The sequence below is a fragment of the Barbus barbus genome (assembly GCF_936440315.1).
Source record: "Barbus barbus genome assembly, chromosome: 45".
Taxonomy (NCBI): Eukaryota; Metazoa; Chordata; class Actinopteri; order Cypriniformes; family Cyprinidae; genus Barbus; species Barbus barbus.
In genome coordinates, this window is record NC_136723.1 from 17,454,667 (window position 1) to 17,467,243 (window position 12,577).

General features: G+C 37.5%; 2 protein-coding genes across 4 annotated transcripts in view; one reads left to right on the forward strand and one right to left on the reverse strand.

Moving 5' to 3' along the window:
- The window catches only part of LOC306863938 (uncharacterized protein), a 36,470-nt gene that overhangs the window by 22,510 nt on the left and 1,383 nt on the right, over window positions 1-12,577 (forward strand). The window lies entirely within an intron of this gene.
- LOC306863936 (serine/threonine-protein kinase DCLK1-like) overlaps window positions 1-12,577 on the reverse strand; it is a gene marked incomplete at its 5' end in the record, with an annotated part of 62,539 nt that overhangs the window by 21,001 nt on the left and 28,961 nt on the right. For all 3 annotated transcript variants that reach the window (XM_079407542.1, XM_079407541.1, XM_079407543.1), the window contains 2 exons: window positions 7,124-7,231; window positions 9,975-10,074. In XM_079407542.1, coding sequence (XP_079263668.1) covers window positions 7,124-7,231; window positions 9,975-10,074 — 208 coding nt within the window. The remainder of the gene's footprint in view (window positions 1-7,123; window positions 7,232-9,974; window positions 10,075-12,577) is intronic.

Consider the following 12,577-nt stretch of genomic DNA (forward strand, 5'->3'; position numbering starts at 1 on the left):
TTTACAAGTAAATTTAGTCTAAACTGTTCTAAACAATTATGTTGGTGAATTTTGATGTGAGAGTTTGGATGGACTCTTTCACTGGAGGAAGCATTATTATGGATTATGGGCTCATATTTTGGCCAGAAGCAACGGTTTACAGTAAAAATGCCTTAATGATGGATTTGTTTCCCACAGATAAGTAGATTTTCACATCACAAGACATTAATTATTGTGATGTTTTTATCAGCTGTTTGGACTCTCATTCTGATGGCACCCATTCACTGCAGAGGATCCACTTATGAGCTATGTAATGTTAAATTTCTCCAGATCTGTTGTGGTGAAGCAACAAACCTATCTATAATCTTCGATGGCCTGAGAGGAGTGTACATTTTCAGTAAATTTTCAATTTTGGGTGAATTATTCCTTTAAATCAATAAATCAATTATAAAATGTTCAAAATAATGATTATTTATGTAATGAATTATTGATGTAATGATAATGATTAATTATAGTGGAAACAAATAAAAAATAAACCTGTAATTACAGGAATTAAATATGTAATGTATATACAGTGCATGGCATTAAAACTAAGACTTTATAGGTTTACACACAAATTACGTAATACACTATATATAAATACACTTCTGCATCATTAAAATATATGAAGCTTCCAGATAGTGATTGTGCCTGTCCTTTTGGGCGCTCAGAGCTCCATTCTGGGAGCAGAGCATCCTGCTCTGAGTACATTCAAGCAAGCACATCTGCCTCACAGTGGATATAATTTTTAATGGAATTTCTATTTACGGTGCATCTATGTGATATGCACGACAGGGTTTCAGAGAGGAGCCAGACAAAGTGGACCAGGATACAGAATTTTATCAGTCTCTGTGCAATAAGGGCTATGAAAAGTTAATTTTATCACTGACAAATAAACACGACTTTTCATACTGTTTTTATTGCAAAGAGTAATACACACAGCTACAGTAGCTGATAATTATCTTTATATTATGGCCAATATTACACATCTAAACTGTTTTGATTTTTTTCTTTTTAAATAGCATTCCCATTGTGGGCTCCAATCTACAATTTAAATTTCTACAAAATCAGAGTTCACATTATATACTATTCTTTATTGGCACTGATTCATAAAGAACCTTTAACATCCAAGAAATATCCCATTGTTCAAAAGGTTGTTTAGAATACTGCTGATATATTGTGCATATAGACAGTGCAGGTCTAAAAAACATTCACATTTCATAAGGAAATATTTTTAAGTAAAACAATCTTCACTGAGAAAAACAAAATATGTGAGGGGGGACTTTATTTTATCCATTGGGAATTGACAGGATTGAAAAAGTGGATGTTACCCACTGATCTATAATGGAGAACATTATATATAGATCAGTGGTGTTACCCCATAAAATTGATGACGTTGACTAAGCAACATTTAATTAGAGTACTAAGTACTGTGACTAAAAACAATCATTACTGACAACAGTAGCCTGAAATCTTCCTGTAGAAGTGCATGGTGCTAGTAACACCAAGGTCATGGGTTTAATTCCCAGGCAATGCATAAACTGATCAAATGTGTGCAATGCAGAATTCAATACTAGTCACTATGAATTAAAAAAAAATGCCAAAAGTATAGATGTTAACCAGTGTGAAATTTACACTCTGAGAAAAAAGTCCATATAATAACAGAAAAGGTACTGGTAATTTTCTGCCAGGATATAATGTGTTAAAAGGCATAGTTCACCCAAAAATGAGAATTCTGTCATTAATTATTTACCCTCGTGCCGTTCCAAACCCGTGAGACCTCTGTTCATCTTCGGAACACAAATTAAGATATTTTGATGAAATCCGAGAGCTTTCTGACCCTGCATAAATAGCAACGCAACTGACACGTTCAAGACCCAGAAAGGTGGTAAGGACATCGTTAAAATAGTCCATGTGACATCGGCAGTTCAACCTTTATTTTATGAACCTATGAGAACACTGTGTGCAAAGAAAACAACAATTTCTTCTCTTCCGTGTCAGTTTTCCGTGTGAGTAACTAATGACAGAATTTTTGGGTGAACTATCCCTTTAAGTTTACGCACATTTTCTTTAACCATATACACCTATGAAAAATCAATACACTATAGTTCGTAAACCCATGACACAGTATGTTGTTATTTTATTAACTTTTTTTTTAAATTAAGCTAAATAAAGCTTATTATAGCTTGTTAAATAAGTCAGGTCACCTTTATTTGCATAGTGCTTTATACTTTACTTTACTTTTAGTCATTTAGCAGACGCTTCTATCCAAAGCAACTTACAAATGAAGACAAAAGAAGCAATCAAAACCAACAAAAGAGCAACAATATGCAAGTGCTATGATGAGTCTCGGTTAGCCTAATACAGTACACATAGCAAGGTTGTTATTGTTTTTTTAAGAACACAAGTAGATAGAATTGAGAAAAAAAAGAAAGCTAGTGTTAGAGGGTCAGAAAGATAAAGACGACTAATAGATACAAAGAAGACAGATAGATAAAATAGAATTGGAATAGAGAGTGCTAGAGTTAGAGGGTCAAATAAATGTATTATACAATACAGCTTGATTCAAATCAGTTTCCCGGTAATGCACAGAAAAATAACAGAATCAATGCTGCAAACTTCATCATATATGAGACAAATCTAAATAGCTCTAACAAGACAGCAGTGTCATATGATGCCATTTCAAGTTTTCCTTTCTCTTTGGAGTGTTACAAGCTGTTTGTGCATAGATGAGATCCCTAAAGTTGCAAAGACTAAAGTCTCAAAACCAAAGATATATTCTTTATAAAAGTTAAGACTGCCACACCATCCTAAAACGGCTCATTCAAACGCGCCCCACCTGTCTACGTCACAATGTGGAAATATTTGCGTAATGCCGCCCAAATGTTCAAGCAAAGAAAGAAGGCTTGGTTTCAGTAACCGCAGTAGTAATGATGCAGCCGTGTCAGGGAGACGCTGTGTGTTTCTAGGCAAAAGCAAAAGCACTTTATTTGGCCTTCCGAAAGTAGATGCATTTAGGAATCATTAAGATTACTTACAACAGAACAGCAACGCATTTTATGGACTACCGTTTCGTGAACCTAGGAGAGGAGGTAATTCTGACTTTGAATTTGCTATTGACTGTTCAAATGCAGAGTTTTGCGCGTTATGTGTATGTGTGTGTATGTGTGCGTGCACGTGTGTGTGAGAGAGAGAGAGAGACAGGGTCACATCACAGTGGAGTCAGCTTTCTTAACCGCAGCTTGTATACTGCAAATACATACGAGCATCATCAACGTGTCTGTCATGTGACTCTGTTCCCCTTTCGGGCTTGAAATGATGGTAACTAAGGACATTATTAACTGTCTTTACATTTATTTTGAAAGATGAAGCTCGCGATTATGGAAAGGGGCGTTAAATTTCAGACTAGTGCTTGCGGTGTTCAGCCAATCACAATGCACTGTGTCAGTTGGCCAATCAGAGCAGGCTGCGCTTGTCGGAAGGAGGGACTTAACATTAAAGCATGCCAACATATTCTGTTACACCAAATTCACAAAATAATTATCTTTAAAAAAAGCATCATATGACCCCTTTAAGTCATATCTTGGAACAAGGTGAAACAAGTTAATTCACTAATTGAAAATATAAAAATGACTAACTTTTTATCTTTGGAATAACGTGCACAGATGAGTCATACACAATAAGACCAGGAACACGCATTAACAAAAAGCCAGTTTTCCTGCAGTAGGGCACATGCTAATAGGTTAATGAGCTGTTTGTGTGTTTGTCAGTAATGAGCTGTGCGACTGGCCGGATTACACAGTGAGAATAATAACAAGGTTCCTGGATTTGAGTGACACGAGCAGTTCTGCATTTCCTGAGGACAGTCAGCCAGCGGTGTTTGGAGCTGATTAGAGATTACTCTCTGGTGCTCTAATTAAAGATTGCTCTCTGGATAAATCGCTCAGGCAAAAATTCAGTCCACTACGAGGCCAAGCTCATCTGCAAATTCAAAGGAAAGCTTAGCAGAAATTCATGAGGCGAATGACCTAAGATTATAGATCAGAAATCCATTGGAAGGATGCCTTCAGTAAATAGGCCTGGCAGAGAACGAGACAGTCTGTAATGTGAACGGCACAGATGAGCACCATCTCCGTCGGCCCACACAGCTGTTGATAAATATGACAGCGAGAGGCTGTTTATGTCTGTCTTGCTATGTCTCCTTTGTTAAAGCACCTCTAAATGTGTTGTCAAGCTCTACACTTGATCGTGCCGCTCAAACTGTGAATAATCCGTAGGATGACATGGGCTTCGCTTTTTCGTTGTGTTAAAAAACAAAAGGCTTCTCGTAACTGTACACAAACAGTACATCAGTGCCATTTGTGCAGAAAATCATCAGGTAAAGTGCGTTCATGTGTGTTTAAAGGTGTGCAGGCCACTCTCAACCAGAAATCAATGTGCTATACTTAGCTTGACAAGGTGTATTATATAAACAGCTCTCATACAGCGAGCGGCTTCATCAATCGGCTCTCTAAAGTAAGCACAGCTAGACCTTTCTGGAAATCGCTAATCTGATTCATCACAAGAAATATAGCACATTTGACCTACGCTGTCTCACAGATTACAAGGCGGATGTCTGTTTATCAGCTGGTCTGTTTGAGCCTTTCAATGGTATATAAATTGACCACTGGCTCTTCCGGTAGATGTGAATAAAATTGCATTGATTGCAACCCAGAAGCAGCAACAACTAAAATGCAATGCAACAGCTACAAAATTGCAATTGCAATCATTTCCATCCACCAGTTGTGTCTTGCTGAGAAAGTACAGGACGCCTCCATTATGTACACACCTGCCCACGCCAGTGTGGGACTTCTAGTAGGAGAGCGAGAAATAAAGACGTACGATGTAAGGCGTGTGTTTGTATGCTTTAGGTTCAGGTGGCGACTAAATTAAATAAAAAATAAACTAAATAATTTTAAAAAGTTTTTCTCATCCACACTTAATAATAATTTCCATGAAGAACATTAACTGGCATTTCCATTTGAAATAAAAAATAGGAATAATTATAAAAAAAATAATAACAGATCGTTTAATAGAGAGATACCTACAAATTATTTTTCTATCATAATTTTCTCACCTTCATGTCGTTCCAAACCTGTATGACTTTTTCTTCTTTGGAACATAAAAGAAGTTATTTTGAAGAATGTTCCAACTGTTTTTGTTCAATAGAGTGAACAAAACAACACTGGAGCCCACAGACTTTTGAAGAAGAAAAAAATCTTTCAACATGCTTCAAAATTGTGTGTTCCATAGAAGAAGGAAATTCATGCAGGTTTGGAATGGCAGCAGCGTAAATGATGAAAGTTTGCAATGATGACTGAGAGATGAACAAATGATGCATCATATTTGTTACTCAATTCTAACAATTATCCAAGCATCATTTTTAGTAAACCTCAGTTGCTTCAGTCCATGTCCATCTTGAAGTATTTCTTACAGTATAACATTCATTATTACATTTACTTTATAAAAATAAGTAAAGGTTTTAGAGTAGAGTATAGATTTTCAGCAAAGTTTTGTTATTCATATTGATAATTTAGAGGCATTTCCATATAGAATATGATAGAGTAGACTTTAAAAGGTTTAGAAAATGAACTAAAACTGACACACTAAAATAGACAATAGTTAAAAGTGGCATTCAAATTCAAGAAAATTCTGTTTTATCCAGCCTATCCTCCCCAGGACCCTTATGGACCCTTGACAGAAAACCCTGGAAACTGTAAGATCAGCATAGAAAGTATAATGTCAGTAACTTTAATTTCTTGGAACTTTATTTCGAAACCATCATCAATCCTTGCACACTGCAGTGAATTTATCCTAAAACCAGAGCGGGCAAAGAAACCTTTGCAAACATGAGTCAACCTGGCATATTCTCCCTCACCGTGGGGTTTCTTACAGGATTAACGGGCTGAATGGTGAAAATGAATGACTGGCACACCAAGTACTCGAAGCGAAACCGTTTCCACACTTTTATGGTCCACGTCTGCGAGCGTCTGCTGAGAAGCAGCCGCCTGACTACAAGTGATGAGCCTGCTTTTGCTAAGCTTGCCAAACAGGAAGGGACGCCCATATATGGGCAACTCTATTGTCTCCAAGGCACAGTTCCCTTAGCTGGAGTCTCCATGACGACCGGATAGAACTCTCAGCCAAACCTCTACTCATAGAAATTCAGCTGGTACGATTTAAACCAATCATATAGCAGACAGGCTGGAGGAAAAAATATAAACCACCAGCTTCTAGAAGTCTGTGTCACACATCTTAAAGAGGTGAAGACGCAAAGGCGGGCTTTGTGGGAAAACTAGGGCATAACACACAAGGAAAAAACCATCAAGGAAGTGCTACATGTGTTTTTAGAACATTCTTTTTACTTTTTATTCATAAGAAGACAGACTCAGTCAAATCTGTACAGCTAGAAAAACTAAACGAGCAGGTAGCAGTTGCACAGTCTTGTTTATAGTACAATATAGACTCTGGATTGAATCCATATATTACCATAATGCTTATATTCCATACATGGTACGGCATAAGTATGGTCATAATGGCATATATCAAAGCATCATGGTATTACCAATACACACGGGCACAAAAGCAGTCTGCATAGTGCCTATAATTCAGATCACACACAACTGTATTCATTGCAAAACAGTTGATGTGGATCTGCAAGACTGAGTCACACTACCCCCCCTCCATCTCTCTCTCTTTCTCTCTCATCACCCCATCTACCTCCCTCCCCCATGCCTCAATATCTTGTATCTCTCGTCTTTGACTCCTCTCCATCGGGATGCGCCCTTGTGAATCAGACAGCTGAACACAACTGCACCTAGAAGCCAGCAAACACACTCCGCTCCAGGCACAGGCACCGAGGGGTGCTTTATTGTTCGGAGAGCTGTCACACACGCATGACTTCCTATTAGTTTGATTATTATCTAATGCGAAAAGTTAATTACCATTTTTCAGTCAACAGCGAGTGAATGTTTGAGAAGAGGGTTCACGTGTACACAGGAAACTATTCAGAGTAGCATTTGCTGTTGCATAAACACACACATGCATGCACGTGTGAACGTTATACCTGATCCAGAAGGAGACTTGCTGCGTCTGGAAAGGGTGAGACTTCTGGGAGAGCTTCTGTTTAAAGACCCCATCTTCCCATAGGATGTTGATTTCACCACTCGGCACTCTGTCCCAAAATCACATTAGATAGATTGTGAGGTGCAAAAGTCTGAGGCACTAATGAAATGACTTCTATTTGGCAGTTCAAAAATGAATGCATTTCAACTATTTTTAGAATTTGGTATGTTGCATCTAAACAATGATCCACACTCATAGCACATAGCATGGTAAACATGGAAGCTCAAATGAGATTTGTTCTATCATGTCACATGAGCTTCCATATGAGATGTTTACCATATGAGATGCTCTCTATGCATGTGTGTTTACGAGTCTAAATTAAATCTTTTCATCATATAAAGTGATCTCATCTCTTCACAAGATTTGGATCAAACTGTTTGATTTATTTTATGATGTTTTTATGAGCTTTTTGGATCTTTTAAGTTTTGGTTACCTGAACTTTTAATGGAGGTGCAGAAAGCTCTCAGCAATAATTACATTGTCTTAACTTGTGTTTCAAAGATAAAAAACTAAATATTTTCATTTGAGGTGAACTATCCAAAGAAAGAAAGAAAGAAAAGTCTGGAATGACATCAGGATTATGAAGTAAATAGTGCTTCCATTAAATATGGGTGATTAAATATTATGTTAAACGTATTGTGCTCGAGTAATGAATAATTTTTTTTACATCAGTAGTAAATGTTATATGAAGCTGATTGCTTAATTTTCATTATTTATACAGTTTTACTACTGCATACGAGACCACCAAATGACTACCTAGTTTGATTGCCATCTCAAATCCTCTTTAAAAATCTTCTAAAACTCAAACTTTGCCCGAAGATCATCCTTAAACTAAATTAATCCTCTTTTAAAAACAGTCTGCTTGTTACAAGCGTGATCAAAAAGATGGCATCGCTACAAGTGAGGAAAAGGCCTTAACCCTAAATACAGATCAAGAAGATTAAATTACATTCTCTACAGATGAAGTGTTGCTCAGATTCTCGCATGCTCCGTGTTTATCTAGCACATTTTTGCTTTTGCTGCAATAACCCTGTGTACATGATGCATTAAGAGAGCAATAAGACTGTGACACCAGGTATGACAGTAAATGCCACAGTCTATTAAGGCAGGATTTCTTGAAGTGCAGGACGCCACTCCACTCTCCATCTCCATGGAGTTACATATAGAGAGCAAGTTCCAGCACTTAACTCTTCAGTACTAACAAATCAATGTCTTTTATAATACACAGTCCAGTTTTAAAAATATGCTCTCTCACAATTGTTAATAACAGTCTTACATAATCTTCATCAACAACGATTTCATAACTATTTATATTATGTATCAAATGAAAATTTACATGGCATATCACAGCCAGTGTGCTGTTATGGGCAACCATTCTGCTCATATTAAAAATGCATCCTCCAGGGAAATCATTGTCGTCAAAGGCTGCCATTTTGGCTCCATCCATCTCGCCATCGGCATGCTTCATATGTTCCTCTCGGCTCTGATCAGAACTCATTAGAGCGGCACGTGTTCTTCTACTAGTGCCTGTGTAATTAAACTACTCATGGCTGGCTGCTCTCGCTCTAATTCAATGTGATAAATCATCCAACATTCATTAAATGTGTTCGGTACAGTGCAGCTGTAACAGTGCAGCCATTGGTAACAACTCAAAAGAATTATCAGTTTATCTGTCAGACAGACAGACCGAGAGAGAGAGAGAGATCTTAACTATTTTCTTATTTATTAAAAAAAATATTCATGTAATTATCTACTTAATGATTTATAGATCTATTCTTGTTTTGTCTATGTATGATATTTGTTCTTTGCTCATGCAATAGTCAATGCTTTGGCAATACTGTGCAAGTCATGCCAATAAAACTCATTTGAATTGAATGAAGAAAGAGAGCGATGGATGGATGGATGGATGGATGGATGGACGGATGGACGGATAAATAGGCAGACACACTGACAGACAGATAGATAGATACATACAAGATAGATAGACAGACAAACAGTAAGATCTTTTTTTTTACATCTACACGTTTTACAGAGTTTTTTCAAGACAATATCTTAATGTTTTAATGTTATTATCTACTTGCTGAATTATACATCTATTCCTCTTTTGTTTATGCATTATATAATCATTATTTCTTCTTTATTCATGCAAAGATCAATGCTTTGGCAATACTGTGCAATTCATGCCAATAAAGCTCACGTGAATTGAAGTGAATTTAATTGAAGACAGACAGACAGACAGACGGACGGACGGACGGACGGATGGATGAGAAGTCTCCTCTATTAAAGAGCTCTTCCAAATACACTTCAGAAACTGGGACGCCGGCTCTTCACTGAGCTCACATCAGCACAGATGAGGAGCCAAACGGCAAACAGCCTTTGTCTCTCCACATCATTAATGAAAGGTAACCAGACACAGATACATACAGATTCTCATTTCCTGACAACAACAATGCAACAAGAACAACATGGAGGAGAGAGACGAGGAGAGGAGGTCTATCCATCTAGGACAAGTGGCAAAGGCAGAAACCCATTAGAGAAGTGGCTGGTGTAGGCGTTAAGGGGGAATGAGCCTTTATTTTATATTCCACATTTGTGGAATGAAACTTTAATGGACTCATTCATAAGCTTCTTATGAACTAATTTGTAACAGGATGTTATTCATTCAAGACGGGACAAAGAGAACATTTCTGTGGAAGATGACATCCACATTGACCTTCTGCTGATGAGATCATGACAAGTAGTGTTTTTTTCACTCAAATGAATACAAAGGCAACTACCGAAAGGCTCTTTACCGCTTTCATCCAACATAAAGTCATCCTGGTAACGGAACTTCTCCGGGCCGCATGCGATGAAGATGTCCTCCTCTCCAAAGAAATCTTGAAGGCACACGACCTGCGATTGGAAAGAGAGAACATCAGCAGCATTAGATCCATTAGAGCATCTGAACGTCTCTTTGATCATTAGGTTTTCTATCCTGAAGCCATTATTAAAGAGCCCAAATTGCAGATCCAGCCTCTCTTCTTCAAAAAACCAATGAGATGGTTTGATCGTGATCACCACCCAGAAGGCTTTGAAGGCTTTACTGAGCCCATCTCTAATGTCTTTTTAAGATGAGTAACCACCAGCCACGTTACTGTTGATTGCCCAAAATCAAGAAGTTAGATCTACCTGCCAAGCATCATTTCCCATCAGCCCTGTGGCCATCTTTGGGGACGCTGCATTGAGAACCTTTTTATAAATTGATCATTTCAAACAATGAATCAAGGGGACAACAAGCAAACAAATGCATGTATAATCAGCCTTGAGCACAGCACAAAACACACAGAGGACCTTTTCAGAGAACAACCAGGAAATTATTCCTGTTTTTTTGACCAAGTATGATTTCTAGCCCCCTAAAGCACCAATGAAGAGAATGCGTGATTTTTCATTAGCCAGACAGAGATTTTTTGCAATGAAGGGAGAGGGCAAAAAAAAACTTAATTTAAGTTTATTGATTTGATTTTATTCATGGGGGCTGGAAACTGACATTGAGATTGCACTTTTGTTTGCTATGGCATTCCATTTATCATACAATTATTTAAATGGAAATAAATGATAACTTGATTTTTGCTTTTTCTGAAGTTGTCAGTTGCTAAGGTGTTCTCAGTGGTTAAAGCATGTTTCTACTCAGTTGGTCAAGTAGTTTTTTTTAACTAGACAGTTGCTCTGAATGGTTTAAGCATATTTCTTGGCAGTTGCTAAGGTGTTCTGAATTAAGCACATCACTTGGAAATTGCTCCAGCATTCTCAATTCTGGGTGTTTTAACACATCACTAGACAGTTGTTAAGGTGTTCCGAGTGTTTTAGTAGATCGGTAGGCAGTTGCTAAAGTGTTCGGAATGGTTTAAGCATGTTGCTAGGCAGTTTCTAAGGTGTTCTGAATGGTTTTAGCATGTTGTTAGGAAGTTACTGTGCTGTGAGTGAATGGTTTAAGCATGTTACTAGGCAGTTGCTAGGGTGTTTTGGAGGTTACTAGGGCATTGCTAGGTGGTTGTAGGGATGTTCTGGCTGTTTGAACGTCAACAATGCCTAGATACAATATACGCTGGTCCCTAGATATGGCTCAGATCCCACTTTCAAAGTCTATTGGAAGTTTTCACAAATTGTATGTCTAATTTCTTACAATGGTGATGGCATCAGCTTATGGTATTTTCAGGCACAAACACTATTAGCTAACTGGCATGGCACAGTCTGCAACATGTGTACTAAGTAACGAGAAAAAGAAGAGGAGGAGGATAAAAGGCTCTGTTTTGAGAACTTTGCGTCGAAAACACCAGGAGCTCCGGCCTTAAGGATGAGAATATTTCTGATGTTTCTCATCAAGCGGCGATTAAAAAACAAAAGAAAAACAGTTCTACATAAGGGCACGGCTTAGAAAAGACCACTGGGATGAAGGTGATGCACCAAATGAGGCGAGAGAGAATCAAAGCAGCAAAGCGTCAAACTCAGGCTGACAGAGATAGCGGTCTCCCAGAACAAAAAAGTAGCTTTGATGTGAAAATGAAATGTAAAAACAAGTTTGGTTATGCAAGACTGTGATCAGAAGTTCTCTGTCTCTGTAAGTGGAACAGACAAAGCGATCAAGCTGGCAAAATAAACTGCAGAACTGTCCAAAGATTAAATGCTTATAACATGGATTATTTCTGAAGACTGGCTTTGATGGAGATGAGGCCGATGGCGAAGAGCTGCATAATTACATAAAGAAGTTAAACATTCAGAGAAACATTCAGTCAAGGACAACACATTAAATCTGTTTAGTTACATTTTACATTTAGGGTACAAAAACAATTCTTAATTCTGAGATTTAAAGTAAAAAGGTAAATTGTACCTTTTTCTGTTTTCCCTGAAAGAACAGCGTAAACAATAAATTAGTAGTTAATTAGTAGTGTCTTAGATGGGCACAGACGCCACAGAGGTGACTAGAAAGGAAGTTCCAGTGGAGCGATGCTACAATTCCGCCATCTAGAGGAAAATCTGGGGCAGTGCATGATAGATTTGTCCTTTCTCTTGTTGATGTGGTCCATTTGTAGAGCAATTAAATCATTAAATGTTTATTATTTACTACGAATATGTAAGGGTTAGATTCATATCCATATCAATTTCCTTCCACTGCCATATTTGACCATATTAATAGAATTAATAGAATATTTCCCTAAATGATTTATGAAACCACTGGGTGTCGCTGTTTACATGCACTAAGCCAAAGCATATGGAAAACAAGAATGGCAATATTTTTTACAAGAAAATCTAATTGAAATGCCTTGATTGAACTTATGACAGCAATAAACCACACATACTTTCCATCACTCTTTCTGTCTCTGTTACAATATTTATATATATATATATAAAGATGTAA